The sequence below is a fragment of the Grammomys surdaster genome, unplaced genomic scaffold, assembly GCF_004785775.1.
Source record: "Grammomys surdaster isolate TR1022 unplaced genomic scaffold, NIH_TR_1.0 948, whole genome shotgun sequence".
NCBI classification, from domain to species: Eukaryota; Metazoa; Chordata; class Mammalia; order Rodentia; family Muridae; genus Grammomys; species Grammomys surdaster.
Window position 1 is genome coordinate 745,438 of NW_021605367.1, and position 18,218 is coordinate 763,655.

The 18,218-nt window shown below is 48.2% G+C and overlaps 1 protein-coding gene across 1 annotated transcript in view; it reads right to left on the reverse strand.

The window, feature by feature from the left end:
- Positions 1-5,218: 5,218 nt before the first annotated feature.
- The window catches only part of Sec61a1 (SEC61 translocon alpha 1 subunit), a 15,397-nt gene continuing 2,397 nt past the window's right edge, over positions 5,219-18,218 (reverse strand). Inside the window, exons 3-12 of the mRNA XM_028782971.1 lie at positions 17,158-17,223; positions 17,005-17,083; positions 15,953-16,084; positions 14,177-14,286; positions 13,783-13,936; positions 10,476-10,636; positions 9,016-9,213; positions 8,578-8,769; positions 7,771-7,847; positions 5,219-6,874 (exon numbers count right to left, since the gene is read on the reverse strand). Of these exons, the coding sequence (XP_028638804.1) occupies positions 6,688-6,874; positions 7,771-7,847; positions 8,578-8,769; positions 9,016-9,213; positions 10,476-10,636; positions 13,783-13,936; positions 14,177-14,286; positions 15,953-16,084; positions 17,005-17,083; positions 17,158-17,223 (1,356 nt within the window). The 3' untranslated portion in view covers positions 5,219-6,687. The remainder of the gene's footprint in view (positions 6,875-7,770; positions 7,848-8,577; positions 8,770-9,015; positions 9,214-10,475; positions 10,637-13,782; positions 13,937-14,176; positions 14,287-15,952; positions 16,085-17,004; positions 17,084-17,157; positions 17,224-18,218) is intronic.

Sequence of the window (18,218 nt, forward strand, 5' to 3'; positions counted from 1 at the left end):
AAATAAATAAATAAATAAATAAATAAATAAATAAATAAATAAATAAAGCCTACTAGACCAATGAGGACATGATATTTAGGCCAAACACACCTGCTCAGCTAGCAGGAGACAGAAGCCAGATTTGAGATCAGACTAGCTAGAGCCTGAGCTGGAAACTAGAATTTCCATGCCCAGCAGTAGTTGTGAAGCTGACTTCAGCAGGTGAGGCTGTGCTGTGAACTGAGGAGGGCTGACTGGTCAAGCCTAACCCTTCACAGCAGCTGCTCAGGACAGAAGTGGTGAAAATTCTGCTGGGTTGAGGAGAGTCCCTATAGTCCCTGGCACCTGCTCTCCAGAACCTTTAGTGAGGACTACGAATGTAGCCTTGTGCTTCCTAACAGCCCTTCCCCCTCCTGCCGCTCCTCCCTCTTCTGGGGTGTGACAGTGCCTGGGGAGGGGGAACAGTGCTCTGATGGGAGGGAGATGGTCTGGCTAGGTAGCAAGGTTTGGTTATTTTAATTTTACTCCCTTTCCCAGCAAGGCCTGTGATTATTACATTAATCTTACAGGCGAAGTTTTTATGGCCCATCCCTTGTAGACTATGAGAAGTTTCTCCATCCATTCCCAGGCGGGTAGCAGACCCTGGTGGGGAGGAAGTATTTGTTACATCTTATCAGGCTGACACACAATCTAACAACAATTACAGCAGCCCCATTTTTCCCACCAGTTCAGCTCCAGCTTGAAAAATTGTTGTAATATTAAAGTCAGGCAGGATGGGGGCTGGTCACAGGAGGTGGTCACCATCCCTGAGAGCCTCCCCTTTAGCTACATGATGGCTGAGTAGAAGCCTCTGCTGCTCATTCCAGGTGCAGTGCAGTCTCCAAAGCCAAGATAAATTCTTGCTTTGCAGATATCTTACCCCTTCAAGTTGGCCCAACCGCACATTGACTCAGAGAGTATTAGGGGTTTAAGAAGGAACAGCTTGCTTTCTCACACCAAAAGGTGGTGGGTCAACATGCCATAGCGAAGAAATGGAATTGCAGGCAGAGGGCGGGACTTACACCCTGTAGCCCTCTATCTCCCTGACTCTGGGCCAGCCCTGAATGGGCAGCTGGCCATGTCTGAAAAGGCCCTGCCTTTGAGTGAGGAGCAGCAGCCAAGCTGGGATGTGAGAGTCGCTGAGGCCACAGGCACTGTGACTAGGGTTCAGATCAGAATGACCAATTCCTGGCTCTTGTTGCTAGAGGAGGTCAGAGTTTGTGAAACAGGCGCAAGCTGAGGTATCCAGCCCTCCGTGTTTGGATACAGTTCTATTTGTGCTTTAGCTTCCAGAAATGGACCTTGCCCTTCCCTAGAAAGGAGTAATGGTATGGTCTAGTATCAGCCGGACAAGCTAGCTCTCCCTTGGGACCCTGAGAGGTACACACCGTCCTTCCATCCCAGGATGTATGTGACCTGGGGATGCTGTTAACCTACGGCAGGCCAGCAATGGAAGACGCGGGCTGGTAGGGCTGGCAATCGCCCGCTGGCCCTGTCGCCCTCCCCGTCACTCGGCACCGAGCGGTGATTAATGGCCGGGCCGAGCGCGCGTGCGGCCGTCAGCGCGATGGATGTGGCTGTCAGGCCGAGCGTCCGCGCTGACCCCCGGCCCCGGCCCGCGCGATCAATGGGCGGCGTGCGACGGGCGAAGGCTGGGCTGGCGCGATAAGATGGGCCGATGCGCGCCCGCCGATTGCCCGCTCCGTCACCCGCCGTCACCGGCGCCGTCACGCCGCCCGCGCGCGGGTCGGTGCCGTCAGCACGCGTGATTAATGGGGAGGCGGGCGGGAGGTGCCGCCCAGACACTCGCAAGTGCCCGCGGACCCCGAGTGGCATGGCCCGCAGCGCCCCCATGTGGCCAGACACGCAGCCTGGGAGAGAGGGATGCCTGTTGGAGAACTAATTGGGGTAGGTGCATGGAGCTTGGCTTTATTATTATTATCATCATCATCGTTGTCGTCGTCGTCATCATCATCATCATGTAAATTGGACCCCTCCATATAGACCAGGGTGGTCTCGAACACAGATTCCTCTGCCTGCCTCTTTCTCCCTAGTGCTGGGATTAAAGTATACCCCTGGCAGGATAAAGTTTTGAATGGAAAATTTTGTGTTAATTCTGAACAAGGTGCAGAATTTGGAATGAATCAAAGGACTATGCAGTGATGGTGTGTTCCACCTTGTGTTACCTCTGTGCAAGCCACTTTACACTCAGTGTATTTCCTAGTGAGCTAGAGATGGCAGAGATTAAGGAAGGAAGGAAGGTGCTCTCAGTCTCAGGTCCAGCCTCTGCATTTCACAGTGGCTGACCCTGTGACCTCATCCTGAGTGGTGTAGGAATGCCTGCATATCCTTGCTTAGAGTTCCAGATTTGCTGGTATTCTCTTCTAAAGCTTATATAGTCACAGAGTACAATCCCTAAGCTATAAGTAGGCCACTGTGAGTTCTGACCAAGAGAATCTTCTTAACCTCTTGAAAAGATATGTCTACACACTTCCTCCTTGGACCCTAGCAACAAACTAAAGCCCACTAAAGACCAATGAATGTCTTGGTCTTACAGAGCAAAGGGTAGGTGGGTTACAGGCAGCAGTATGGGTGACCTTAAAGCAGCCACAATGGAAATGTGCACCCAGCAGGGATGGTGACTCCCCATGGCTGTATAGATGGAGCTTCTTCCCTAATACCTTCCCACCTATATCCTCTAGCCCCTCTTGGAGCCTCCAAGGGTAAGTTGGTAGAATTAGAGGAGGATTACATACAACTTGTTGGGGCAGGTGGCTGAGTACTCAGGGGAGGGGCCTAGGAACTTCCCTGGCCTCCCCTTGAAATTCTCTGTGAAGACCCCGGGCAAGTAGTTCCAGCCGACCTGAAGATGGAGGCAGTTTGTCTTGGAGACAGTCTTGTACAACAGTTGCTTCTGTCCCACATGTGCTGTGGTTTTAAGAGTTCCTGTCCTTACTGAGTTGGCTCCTTTCATTCAGAACAGTGTATGGCTATCCACCATCTACACATTCATGACTACACATGGCTGCTTGGGCTCTCCCATTTCCCATGTATGTTAGAAGTGGGAGAGGACATGTATATTTAGTTCTAAAGGGATTGCTAGAGCTTTCCAGATGCATTGTTATGTCCTTGTCCACTGTCACCCATCAGGTATCTGTCATGCTGTTTCTCTGTGTGTGCACACACATGTAAGGGGCAGGGGTACAGAGGGTCTCATTGTGTAGTGTAGCCTGGGCTGACCTGGAACTAAGACCAGCCTGCCACTCCATCTGGAGCAATAGGATTAACATTGTCTATCACCACACCAGGCCCCTCCTTATCTATTCTAAATACAAACAGTAGTGGACACAATTGCTTTTGGTATTTCCTTCCAGTGTATCTTAGGGATTTTTCTGATCCAGTCTACACCCACACTCCCCACTATGGAGACAGTAACCCAGGCTGGCCTTAAACTCATACTCCTCCTCTCGGCCTTGTGAACACCAGGATTACTGTCACCCCTCTGATGGGTTGTGGGTGTTTTTAAGTCTTACTGAGGTGGGCTTTGAGGGCTGGACAGGAGGTTGTCAGGCAACAGAAGAATGCAGATGATGGGCTTGGTAGACACTGGAAATGCTCTTGTGTGGGGGGTGTAAGCTCCCAGGGTGGATTCTGCTTCCATTCCCACAAAGCTACTTTCTGGTACAATGCAATACCAGATGAACTGATCTCAAGTTTCAGCCAGAAGGGTGTGGGCACCACCAGCAAAGGCACTCCTATAGCAGTCCAGACCAGGGACTGGCATACCTAAGTCCAGGCTGGGCTTTTGCTATCACTGGGCCCCAGAGATTAAACTCCTTGGTCCTCCCTAGAGGACCTGAGGCTGTCATCCAACCCTGCCAGGGCATGATGGAATTCAGGGAGGCAGTGGGAAGGACACCAGCATACAGGAACAGGGTTACAGCGAGCATGGGAATCTGGCTTATTAGCCATTTGTCTCATTGCAGCTTAAGAGTTTACTCTGGCTCAGTCCATGGTGGCAGGAAGTCAAGGCAGCAGGAGTTGGAAGCCATCGGTCACACTGCTTCCAGTCAGATGGCTGCCCCTGGTCTGCTAGCTTTAAGTGAGATAATGAAGCCCACATTTAGGGTGGGCTTTTCTATCTCAACCAATGGAAAACCCTCACAGATATGAAGAGGTGAATCTCATCTAAATAATTCTTCACTGGCATACCCACCTGTCAAGTTCACAGACCTAGATCCTCTCCAGCTACATGTCATTCCAACTAGGTCCCAGCAGAGGTGCCTGGAGGACACCAGCAACCAAGCAGGAGAAAGGGAGCCTCGGACCAAACTGCGGCTTCAGGGGCGTCAGTTGACTTCCTCAGATGGGCTGGCTCTGGCAGACATAGTTTCAAGTACCCAGGCAGCAAGAGGCTCAGTCCCTCCCCCGAATGGTAGGCTTTCTAGGGCCCCACCACTTCCAGCTAGGCTCCTGCACCCCCGTGGCAGGCAGGTGAGTGGAGTGTATGGAAGATGTGGCTGCCCACCTGCGTCTGAGCAGCTTTAAGCAGTGCGGCTGCTAAGGCCAGGTGTCTACTGTCAGCCTCACATCTGCCCACCAAGCAGTCCTAAGGGAGAGCCTGCCTGGCTCACCACAGCAGAGAAACGTTCCAAAGCTGTACACAACAGCACGTGTAGGGGGTCTGCTGTGTTCATTTTCCTAGTCTTGCCCAAGAACTGCCCTGTTGCCTGTCCCTTGCTGAGGTGTGTAAACAGGAAGCTGCTGGCAGGCTAGTCCTAGGTGTACCATCCAAGTCACCTGTCCCCATCAGGCTCTGGCCAGCACCAAGGACATATCTGCTGTGGCTGCAGGTCTGGTTCCAGTGCAGACTGAGCCTCCCTGGTGAACAGCTGTGCTCTCAGCCCAAACAGTTAAAGCTATAGGCTCCTACCAACTGTGCTACCTACCTGGCTTAGGCAGCACACCCCAGTTCCTTCAGGACCAAGGTGTACACTGCTCCTGGAAGCCACAGCATCTCCTTGCTGGTGCACAGGGATTCCACTGTCCTAATCCCATGCCTCCTTTTCCCAGGAAGAAGCGGGCAGGCGGTGCTCGGCATAGTAGGTCCCAGGAGATATCCCAGGTGTACGGATAATCTGACACACCGCCAACACTCCCAACAAACTCTGCTCTCAGTTTACAAAGATGACGAGGCAGCTTGTAAAAAGTTGGTTTATTTGTCATGTTTTCACTGTATCTCAGTTAAGCCATTTTGGTGTCCACAGTGACAGTCCTCTTGGAAGCCAGGGTCATCCCCACTCACCCACTAATAGTGACCATCAACCACAAGCCACCAGGCCCAGCTGACAGCTACAGCAGCAGGTGAGGCTGTGGACTCTGCACCTGCTTGCCAGAAGCTGTGGAGTCCCTTGGGTAGGTGAGAAGCCCTGCTGCTCTGTGGCAGTGGCAGAGGAGGGGCAGTGGGAGGACCCTGTGGACTGGGAGGGCACCAGGCTCCTCTGCTCAGGACTGGGTCTAGACAAGGCCACGTGTGATATGGTGTGAGTCCTGGGCTGTGTGCAAGGGATCTGGCCCTGATGCTGACTTGTGTCGGGGCAAGTGGCTAATTGTCCCTTGATTGCCATTTGCTGGCAAGCATAGCAGCAAGAGTCGTTAGAAGCCCTGGGTCAGGGAGGCATTTGCTACTTCCACTGAGGTGTGGTGGGCCCAGGTGTCTTGCTGCTGGCAGGCTGTGACCATGTGGCTGCACACCCACCAGAGCTCCTGCCCCCTTGTGTGAACAACTGGCTCCTCATGTGTCTTAAGGGAAGCTGACAAGCTCTAACCTTGAACCTTTGTACCCTTGCTGTTAGACAGCTGTCTTAAGACGGGCCTTTCCTATAGACCCGAGGGCTCCCTCAGGCCCATGTTATCTGTTACATATCTGACACCTTAACTACAAACAGGATTTTGAGCAGCTTTCCTAAGAGATCTCTGAACCCCAGTGTGATTTTCTTATAGGTCCTGAGCCAGTCTACATTTGGTCCTAATGACAGTAAGAAAATTCTAAAACCTGGAGCAGGAAGTTCTCAGAAGGAAGACAGAGGTGGCCACCACAAGAGCTCCCTTTCTAGTGGGAACTGGAAAAGGGTAAGCATGAGGGCCCTTTACATGTGTCCAGCTGCCTAGCTTGGCCAGGCTCCAGATAAAGCCAGCAATCCCCTTGTCGCTGGCAACAGCAGACACATGGATCCTGCTGACCCTTACCTGTCTGCATGCCCAGAGGAGATGCAGACATCTCCTAGTTTGTGCTTCCTTCAACCAGGGCCACAGACTGCCTCGGGGCAGTTGGGACCCTTGCAGCTGCCAGGCACTGAGAAGTGCAAGGGTTTAAATAAAAATTACATTGAATACTTGGAGACAATTTGTTACCACACCCCCTGGCCATCAGCTAATAGTTCACTTCTACTGGTTTTTTGCCAATGCCAGAAAAAGCAAAATTTCAAATTGGAAATTTCCTAGCACTTTACACAGTGGAATGAAAAGATATGAAATTAAAAAAAAAAAAAAAAAACAATAAAAAACTGTAAAGTTCCTATGCCACAGTAGCATGCTCCAGCAGTAAGAGCACCCTGTCCGGGCAGTTCTAGAGCCTGTGCCCTCACCCTGGTCCACGGGCACACAGGCTCAGAAGAGAAGGGCTCCCATGCTGCCCACCTCGCTCTGCTCCTTGACAAAGATCTCAAAGTACTGGTAGATGATGGTGACCGCCAGCAGGATCCCGGTTCCAGACCCAATAGCACCCAGGAAATCAGCCAGGACCGAGAGGGCCCCAATGCACAGCCCACCGAAGGCTGCAGCTGTGGGGATGTACCTGCAGACAGACAGACAGACGGATAGACAGACAGATAGATAGTTCTGTTGCCTGATGAGCCAGAAAGCCTAATAGGCCCATTAAGGCAGCCACATAAGAGGACTGGGGGAATGTGATCAACACAAACCCAAACATGGATGATGCCATTCTAGATCTTACACAGCCTGAAAACAAGGACATTAAGACACCATCTTGATTCTTCTGCTACTGGAAAGCTGAAACCATCTGCAGAAATGTCCAGATGGGTGTGCTGTGAATGTCAAGTGTCTCTGCTTGAGACTGCTGTGCATTTCTCCTGGGCACCCCGAGTCAGGGCCTTAAGAGTTATGGACTCAAGTGAAAGCCTCGCTGCCTCAGCTCAGAAACGGACATTTCTGGTGTTCCTTGTGGTGGCCTCCTTCAGTGAGGTCAGCAAGCTTCAAATCACCACATGCTCATTCTACACAGCATCTGGTTGTTCTGACTGACTATGGAAGAACCAATCACGATGACAGACTGGGCAGAAAGCCTCAGGCACTTTCCACCTACCAAGAGGCAGCTTCAGAACAGTGAGGAGGAGGTCTATGCAGGGAGCCTGCTGCTCCTGGATCCTTAGACTCTCATCTCCTTCCTCTCTGCAAGGTGACTGCTACACTCCTCCATCGCCCATGCCTGAGCCTGGCAGTCTCTGGCCTCTGGTCTGGTTCTATTCTGAACACTAACCACCTGTTCCAGGCCAGCTCTTGCTGGTACCTTGGCTTCATCTGTGCCAGGAACCACCCAACCTAAACCAGCAATGCTCAGTTATCACCATCCTATACCATTTCCACACCCTGGCTGTGTGCTATCTCCTTTGGTCAGGGCTTACACAGGGCTACTCTGGTATTTCTAGTACTCGGACTTAAGACCACACTTACCGGTTGAGCTCATGCACCATGGAGGTCTCCCTGTGGCCTCTCATCACCATCTGCTGCTCCTTCAGCTGCTTTGCAACCTACATGACCCAAGCAGAAGCACATGAGACAGAGGCTGGGGAGTAAGGGGGGTGCTTCACAGTGGAACTAAACAATTTCTGAGTTTTGATTTATTTTATCTCTCTTTTTTTTTAAAGATTTATTTATTTATTTTATTTATGAGTACACTGTAGCTGTCTTCAGACACACCAGAAGAGGGCATCCAATCTCATTACGGATGGTTGTGAGCCACCATGTGGTTGCTGGGATTTGAACTCAGGACCTCTGGAAGAGCAGTCAGTGCTCTTAACCGCTGAGCCATCTCTCCAGCCCCCCCTTTTTTTTAATTTTGAGAGAGTTTCTCTATGTAGCCTTGGCTGTCCTGGCTGACCAGTCTGGTGTCTACCTCACAGAGGTAGACACCAGACTCTGCCTCCCAAGTGCTAGGATTAAAGATACATGCTATCACCTCCCAGCCAGATATGTTTCCACCACAGCTCAGTCTCCACGGAGGAACTTTAACTTCCAGCAATACACTCACTCAGACAATAGTCTGTCTTTCTAGTCTGGCCTCAGGTTGTCAGAACAACTCTGTTAGTGCCCATCAGTTACCCTCTGGGCTTCCACACACTGCTCCACCAAAGGGATGGTCCAACTTTAGAATGGACAGCTTATATCACAAACTACTACATATACAGTGGTAACAAGTGGAGCTCCCTGGATGCCAACAGCTGCTCGTCTCTCTAGCAGGAATGTGGGCTTAAGACTTACGTCTTTGGCAGAAGAACCCGAAACTTCGATCCATGTTTTGGAAAAGAATGCACAGGAACCCAGCATGAATACAATGTACACGACTGCATGGACCGGGTCCTCCAGCACTGAGCCGAATGATTCTGGAGGAGACAGGTAGTAACACAGGCCACCAACTGGATAAGCACGGGCTGGGCCTCCAGATGACGTATCCTAGGAGTAAGATGTAGAAGTTGTCTGGATGTTGCTTCAACATGCCATAGTACAGAGCCAAAGTGCTCTCAGCAGATGCTTTGTGGTGTCATACGCATACCCATAGCAATTCACCAAACTGCATTTTTAAGAGGCAATTCAGAAAGACCTTTGGGTGAAATATTTGGTCCTGAGCCAAGATACCCTGCCACAAGCCACAGCTCTTGCATCAGTACAAACAATCCTATCTTAGCCACTGACACTCACCGACCAGGTGCCCAGCAGGCTAACCAGCAGGTTGCCACTGAAGCGTGCTGACAGCATCTGGGAGATGACATACAGGTTGGACACCAGCGCAGACTGCAAGATGATGGGAATGTTGGAGGTATAGAACAGCTTGATGGGATAGGTGTTGTACTGGCCTCGGTAACGCGCAGACTTGATTGGAAGGTCCACTCGGAAGCCCTACAGCGCAAACACAACAACATGACTTTTCACTGTTCTATTCTGCTACTGTCCCGTGCAGTCAGGGACAAGTCAGGTTGGCCATAGGAGATGTGGTGCTGGGTGTTAGTTCTGCCACTGGACTCCCAGCTGTGATGGTGTCTGAGGGCACATGCCCTTTCCTTTTCTATAGAGAAAGGCCTGCATGGGCACCTCTAGATCCTATTGGTGGTTCTTAGGCACTGACAATCCATGATGTGATCATTAAGAACAAACCCTAAGCTCCCTACCAATACTACCCAGCCCACTGAAACCCTGGACACCACAGTTTCTTCCTTCTTTATCGTCATAAACCCAGTGCCCAGGACACTAGGACAGGACAAGACTCAAACTTCTTACTGATTCAACTGCAGTCATCACCTTGCTCCAAAAGACTGACGTGTTACTAAGTAAGCAGGCGGCTAACTGAGACTCAGCAGGAGTCACTACTGACTTACCTGGCTCATCCCAAACAGGTCTTTTAGGTGCTATCCCTTCTTAAAAAATTTTATTTAAGAGTGTGTGTGTGTGTCTTTTCCTCTTCTCTTCGCTTCCTCCACCATCTCCCCGCTCCTCTTCCCCCCCTTCCTAAATAAACCCCTTCCCGGGGGGGAGGGGGGGAGTGTGTGTGTGTGTGTGTAAGTAGGGATCAAAGGACAGGAAATAGAAAGAACTTAGTTTCTATGCGGGTCCTGAATTGAATCTGTCACTAGGCATGGCAACAATTACCTGTACGTACTGAGCCATCTCACCAGCCTTGTTCGTTTTAAAACAGAATCTCACTACATACACCACACTATCCCTCAACTCCTAGTCCCATGTCCCACCTACTAAACGAGCCACCACACCTGAATAAAGGCTGTAATTTCTTTCAGTTAATATGAAAATACTGCAAAGCATGCTGGGAATGGTGGCATAAACCTTTAATCTCAATACCTGAAAAGCAGAGGAAGGTAGATCTATATGAGTTTAGAATATCCTAATCTACATACTAAGTTTCAGGCCAGCAAAGGCTAGACAGACCCTGCCTAAGACCAACCTTAACCAACCAACCAACCAAGCTTACTCATCCACTTTGAAATACAGAAATCCTGCTAAGTGTGAGGGTCAGTCAGTCCAATGAAGACAGCTAGCAGAAACAAAAGCAATACTCCTAAAGCCGAGAACTGTGGAGCAGGACAGTGTAGACACTGAGCTTGACTGCTGTACAAGGCGGACCTTCTCTCAGCTGCCTTTGGACACACCTGGAAATAGATGACAACAGCAAAGACGAAGATGGTGGCAATCAGGTTCATGAGGTTAGGGAGGTTCTGGCGGTAGAATGCCTCTCGAAGGGCTCGGACCTTGTCTGTGCGGGTGGCCAGCAGGTGGAACAGTGCAATGATGGCGCCTTCGAATTCCATCCCTACGGGCAGAGTAAACAGATGTGGTGTGTAGAGGAATTTTAATCTAGCAACATGGCTGTTCCTGCAAGGATCACATTCAAAGATGTGATCCAGCCAGAATATAGACAGACCCTTAGCTCACACCTTTAATCTTTAACAATGAAGACAAGGTTAGTTTGTACAAGGAAGCAGCCATGTTGAAAGTGGTGTCTAATTGAGGTGCAAAGTGACCAATCAGAGAAAGATTTGACAGAATGAGTCAGAGATAAGATATACCCAACTCTTGCAAGAACAGCAGAGGAAGAGAGGCTACTAAGAGCAGAAAGAGAGACAAGGTGGTAGTAATGGGTGGTGGGTGTGTATGGCAGCTTTACTGGGACAGGTTATATCTCTCTACAGAGACAGGTTATAGAGAATAAGCTAGACACAGGTGAAGACAAATGAGCCAGAGAGTAAGGAGCCAGAGGACTAGAACATATTGCTAAAGTTAGTATGAGGCCAGACAGAGCAATTCAGTCAGAAGCTGAGAAAAGCCGGATTGAGTCAGTCAGCTTGGAAGTTAAGATTGTACAGAGGCTAGAAGCTTTCAGGCCTAGGCCTAGGGAGAGTTAGAACAGAGAGGGAAGTGTTCTGAACTCAGGGCAAGGCTTGGACACGGCTCTCATCTCATCACTTCAGTTGAGAACAACGTTTATAGAAGTGGAAGATGAAGAGTGCTCGTTTTGCCCCTCAGCTTCTTAAAAAAAACAGAGAGGAAAGGTGAAAGAGTTCAGAAAGGCAAACTATACAACTGGCACTTCTGAGATGAGGTCACCAGATGTGTGGAAGGTCGATTTTCAATTTAAACACATCTGTGACACAATCTGCCTGGAAAAGGCCAAGTCTTGTTCTGGAATCTGGGCAGTATGAGCATTCATCCCAGTCTCCGAAGAGGGCTGCCTGTCCCCAGTGGGAGAATGGGGAAAGCTTCAGTTCTCAGCTTCAAACACCAAACACTAATGCTACAAGGAGAAATGTGGCTGCCACTGTGTGTGTATGACCTGAGATCATGGTCTCCAACCTTCCACGGGTCATGCCTACTAGCAGGCCTGGCAACAGATGGGCTCCTGAAAGCTTAAGAGAGCAGGAAGAGTGTTCCAAATATCTGCAGAGTAAGGAGAGGTTAGAGCAAACCCTCCTATCTTTCCGTTGTGGCCTATCTTCTATTCAGGGATAAGGGAGCTGTAGCCAGAACAAGCCTTGTATCTAACAGAGAAGGTTTGTCCAGGCAGACCAGGTGGAGAAGGAAATGCCCCTGCTTTCTCCCCAGTAGCCTTTCTAATCTCCCCATCAAAAACTCTGCTTCTGCCCCATTCCAGCTTCATGGAGATAACCTTAGCTCAGGACACAGAGCTGCTGATTGCTTCCCTCATGTCTTTCAAGACTGCTCAACTGAGATACCCAGGTCAACCCTATAACACCTTCCCTGCGGCCCTTTCTTCCTTATTGCTGTCATAATGACCCAAGACCCCAGGATGCTATATGACAGCAATGTCTCAGAACCCACAGCAGTGTCAACAATGCCACAATTAGGTCCTGGATCTTCTAATTTTCATGGTCAAATCTCTGGGAACAGCCCATCACCACATGCTTAACACCACCCAAGTGGCACACCCAAGCATGCTGTCCACACTTTCCCAGTCCTGGACTTTTGCACTGCCCAGGGAGGCAGCAGTGGTGAGCTAGCCAAGCTGTAGCAGTCCCTCTGGTTACAGGTCACTTGTGTCTTCTGTACACTTCTGGTCCTTGTACCTTATTGATGCTATCATCCCTGGTGTGGTTCATCCCATACCAGCAGCCAGTAAATCAAATCATCCTTTCAGACTACATTTCCACCAGGCCTAACCATGAAGACACTCCCAGTGACTTCTCAGTTTCCCACTTTGGCTTTGTCTCCCACATCTCCCCTAACAATTAATCTGTGCTTCACATCTTGTCTGCTCAAGGCAGCCATGGCACTTCCCCAGCAGTGTGCTCTGCTGTATGAGTGCATCAGTACTTCCAAACTCCATCAGCCCCGGAATGCAACCAGAATGCAACCGTTCTCTGCTGGTTCCTGCGCTAGACTGACCATCCCACCCGGCTCCCTTCTTTGCGATCATTTCCAATGCTGGCACCCCTGAGCATGTGATCTTTCTGAACAGTAAACTCCAACTGCATTCACCTGCTGCCTCTCCACACCTGAGTCTGAGAAGCTGTGCCTTTCACTGCCCCAGTCTCTCTCAATGTCATTCATCTCAATAGAGGACAGCTTTTGTTCTTAGATATATGGGCCTATATGGCCTCTGAAGGCAGAAACTGCCCCTGCATCTAATTTTACAAAAACATAAATATTTTTCATGAGACTCTTCTAAATAAATAACACATTTAGCAACAAAAGTCTCTTTCCCTAGTAAGTCTTATTCTACAGCGTTCCTTGTGTTTACACATTTTCATTAGAAACATTTCCATCCCAGGCCATTCTTAATGGCTATGCCAATAGCATGCTAATATCTGACCTGTACCTACTATGAGCCAGGCAGCATGTGGTGCCAGGTGTCAAGCCTTGCACAAACCTCTACCACTGAGCTGCATTCTCAGTTCTTAGTTTTCTGAGAGCATGGCCTCAAATTCAAAACCCTTCTGCCTCAGCCTCTAGAGAGATGGAATTACAGATGTGTTATGACCTTCACTACATGATGATCCAGATCGGCAGTAAAGGAATGTGCTCATACCACCTACAGACTAGGATTTGAGCCAGGGGCAAGCGTGATCAAATGCTTTGGTGTGGTAGTTCCAGGTTTTTTGCTTTCTTTTGTTTTTAAAAAACGATTCAGAGTAAACTGGCAAAATATATAAAGGTGAGGATGCACACAATCTCAATGTCAACAAAGTGGCTATGACTTGAAGTTCACCCGAGACAGAGGCTAAAACAGAAGGCATTTACTCCTATAATGCAGTTCTTAACTGCTGAGAACACAGACCCCACTCATATCTGGCACACCAACCCTGAGGAGGCATATGAAAATCTAGGCTGTGTAATGCTGCACGCATAAGCCCACCTGTACTTAAAAACACAGTGGATGCACGGAAAACCCAGGAGCTTGTGCCTCTGCCAAACTCTGGCATGAGCTCCCGGGGTCCTTACCTCGGCCAGTGTTGACAGTGGTGGGGCTGAATGCCTTCCACACGATGGTCTCACAGATATTAGTAGCAATGAAGAGAGAGATGCCAGAGCCCAGCCCATACCCTTTCTGCAGGAGTTCATCCAAAAGTAGGACAATTAAGCCAGCAACGAAGAGCTGTGAAAAAAAGAAAAAAAAAGGAAAGAAACCCAAATCGATCACGTTACTGCTCCCAGTGGATGTGGCTCTCTTCTTCAGTAATTGAGTTCCTGAGTATAAAAACAGAAAGCTGAGTGGGGTGCGGCCTCAGCCTTCATCTGGTATTTAGGGCAAACCTACAACCTCCAGCTTCTTTAAGGCACAGCTGAGATTTGGTATTTAGGGGGTGGAGGGTGAGGGGCACAGTGTGACAGTTACCTGAATGGTGATCAGCAGGCAGATTCCAGCACCCATCTCTGAAGGGTCCCCGTACATGCCCGTCATTACGTACACAATGGACTGACCGATAGTAATGATCATTCCAAACACTAGAAATGAAGAGAGCTGTGTTCTCAAAGCAAGACAGTACAAAGCAGAGGAAGTGGCTGATGAACACCCGAATGCCCAACACTAAGAAGAAAAAACATAGTACTGACACTGCCTCCAGGAGCTGGAGGAGGACCAGCCACAGTGTCAAAGCGTGAGATGACACAGGCACCCTCAACAAAAGCACATCTGCTCTGCAGTCTGCATGGCAAATGTGGTCTTAGGAAAAGCATGGAATCTCAAGCAAAATCAGAGCCGCAATACAGTTCTGGCACCCCTGAAGCCCAGGTGCACAGCAGGTTGCTGGGATCTGAAGACCCCTAAGCTGAGCTCTAAGTGGGCTACCTCGAAAGCTCACCACGCAGATCCAAGTCAAGAGTGCAGAAGACTTTGGGATAAAACCAATCCTTTGGAGCTAAGTTTATATTTCAAATGCCTTGAAAGGGAACTCACAGTACCACTGGCCTGGCTACTGATCCATTTCCTCTGACAGAGCTTCTCAGTTCTCACTATATTTCGTTCCTAGGCACATTTGAATTGATGCATAGTATTGGTTTCCCAGCATTAGTTGGTTCTAAATAAGACTTAAATTTGAGTTTAAATTTTTAAGTGTCCCTCTAATACAGTCCCTATTTGAAACTTGAAAAAAAAAACTGTTCAATGACCGCCAAGCTGTCCACGCTGATAAAATACTTGCCATGCAGGCCTGATGACTGAGTTCCTACCTCAGATTCCATACAGAGGAGAAAAGAAAGAACAGACTCTACAATATCCTCTGACCTTTCTTTATACAGACTCATGGCACATACATGCATGCAAACACAATAAAAAAATAAATAAAATAAAAAACAACCAACGAAACAAACAGGGCCAGCAAAATGGATCAGCAGGTAAGGATACTTGCTGCCAAGCTGGATAATTTGAGGATGGTGGCTGGAATCCACATGACAGAAGGGTAGAATCATACCTACAGTTGTGTTTACACACACACACACACACACACACACACACACAAGCACATGAATTAAAAAATGTAAAACCTTAACACAATATTGCTCAGTATCCCTGCTTTATTTAAAAGAATTTTTTTTCAGTATCAGCAATCAAACCCAGGGATTTGGGCATGCTACAAATTCTCTACCACTGAGTTACCCACCCAGTCCAATACTTCTGAACTCTTAAGGCAGAAAAGCTTTGAAAACTTTTCCTGAAAAACTTATTCCAGTTCAGAGGTAGGACACGGATGCTGGTGGCTAGCCATGGTTACCACTTACACCTATCACTTGCTGTAGAGCAAACATCACTACTTCCTTAGATGAAAAACTGAGCCTTCAGAACGACCACCTCACTTTCTTCACTTCACAAGGTGATAAGGAGCATAGGACATACAGGAGTGCGCTCTCTTCCCTTCACCTGATTCACATATAAGGAGCTTTGTTCAATGAAGCTCTGATATGTGAGTGCCAACGGTGCACAGTAAAGGGTAAGCTCCCAGCCCTGTTCCTTCTGCTCCAACCTGTCTCTTCCTGGGGCAGGCCATGGCGTGCATGCAGAGGGGCAGCCATGGAGGTCAGAGCACAGAGCACAACTGCTTTAATCCCGGAGGCTTGATAGCAAATTCACATTGGCAACGGTGGACACCAGAACAGAATGTACAATATTTCTTACACTTTTGGGCTCCATTGAAGAGAGCTCGGTCTTTTGGGGTGTCCCCAACTTCAATTATCTTCGCACCAGCTAAGAGCTGCATGATAAGGCCAGAGGTGACAATGGGAGAGATGCCCAGCTCCATCAAGGTACCTTGAGGAAAGGAGGCAAGACACAGCCAAAATGAGCTTGGAAGAACAAACATTGTTAAATACAACAACCAATACTAGGGGTACTAATATACAAACTCAACAGCATTCTGTTTGCTAGCAGCATTTACCTTACAGAACCACCTCCAAATATCAACGACTAGAGACAGCTTAGTGCAATCTATCCACCCTGCCAGGCAGCATCTCCTTCTGTTCAGGCAGTCATGTTATTCAGACTGCTGCATTTCAATTCGGCAACAGATTTGCTCTAGCCTCATGGAGATAAGAGAGGCTGGTCTCCCCATCAGTTAGTAAGAAAGGATAACACTGAAGGCATTCCCAGAGTCTGGAAAGGGGCCAGCACAACCATATCTGGCTGTGAATAAACTCCTACCTTTCATTATGCTAAATCCAGTCACAGTTCTGATTTCCAACTTAATGTGCACTGTATTTTTTTTAATTGAGTTAATCAAATACAGTATCAGCATAAAAATTCAAAATCCTCTCTGTGCCCATAGGTAGGTAAATGGTCTAGGGCTTATAGAAATCTTTTTCTTTTCTTTTTTTCTTTTGGTGGTAGGGCTACACACTGTAACCTACAGATATGAAAAAGATTCAGCAGAGAAAAAAATTATAGCTTCTAAATAATGGTATCACTTTAGGTAAGTCAATTCTTGAATGTTTTAAACAATTTTTCACAATGCAGCCTTATCTTGTTATTACAGGTTCTGTATTGCATTCAGACCCACAGGGTGCATTCATCAGCAAACGTTGTATTACTTTCCCACACCAACATCCTCTATTTTCCAAGCTACACACCTTTACAAACTTTCTGAGCTCTACATAAAACCAAAACCTGTAAGTGAATAAATCAGGCTCTTCATCCCCACACTACAGGGAAGGGCAGCCTAAGCAGAGTCCTACCTCTGTTAGAGGCCAGAATCACACGCATCCAGTAGAACGGGTCAGCTGAGTCTGAAGACATGATGCCAAACAGGGGGATCTAGAAACAAGCAGAGGGCTGTATCACACACGTTTCCAGCCCACTCCCCCCTAACGATACCTGAGCGACCTTACCTGGCAGCATACTAAGAAGATGAAGAGGGTGATGGCCGTCCATAACACTTTCTCTTTAAACTGAATCTGGAAAGGAATGAATGAAAGCTATAGTATCACATAGGCAAACAAACATAGATGAATCAAAATAAGATCTCATTCCCCATTTTTCAGAGGCTGCTCAAAAGTGTACCAAACACAGCACTGTAACATTACGTAGCATACATCACATGCTTTCTCTCTTCTCTGTCCAAGAAGTGATACAAAGACCTATGTGGGTCTTCACTTCAGATAATCCTCCCATTGCACAGATTATCTTCATATGACAATGAACAAAGACCAAGAAAATTAATCTGTCTCAAATCTTGCAGCTGAAGTGAATCTGAGCCCAAAGCTCTGCTCTAAACCATTCACAGTAACTGCTGAGACTCAAGATGGTTTCTCTTCATCCCTTTCCAGGTATAAGTATGATGGTTAATCTTGACCATCACCTTCAGAGGATTCAGAATCACTATGGAAATAAACATCTAGGCATGACTACGGAGGAGTTTGTGGACTGAGTTAATTAAGTGGGAAACCCAACTTAAATGTGGGTGGCACCAACCCACAGGCTAGAACCCAGAACTGAATGGGAAGGAGCCGGTGAGCTGAGCAGAGCATTCTGCTGTCCCTGCTTCCTGACTGCGGATGCAGTCTAACCAACACGAACGTGCCCGACGTTCTTTCCTTGCTGTAATGACCTGCGCCCGTGAACAGTGAGCCCGAACACAATCCTTCCTCCTTTCCATTTCTTTTGTCAGGAAAGCTGTCACAACAATCAGAAAGGTAACAAATCGACCAAGTTCAACAGTCTACACAAATCATTTTACTCTCTAGCCTGACTAGAAACCTCTGGGCTCCTCCTGTTAAAGAGAGCTGTCACTAGATAGTGAGCAACGCCTCAGTAGTGCTTGACCCAGCACCACACACGCTTAGATGGTTTAACAGACGGCTAAAGACCAATGGTGTTAAGTGAATGCAAAGCCAAAAAAGAAAGAAAGAAAGAAAGAAAGAAAGAAAGAAAGAAAGAAAGAAAGAAAGAA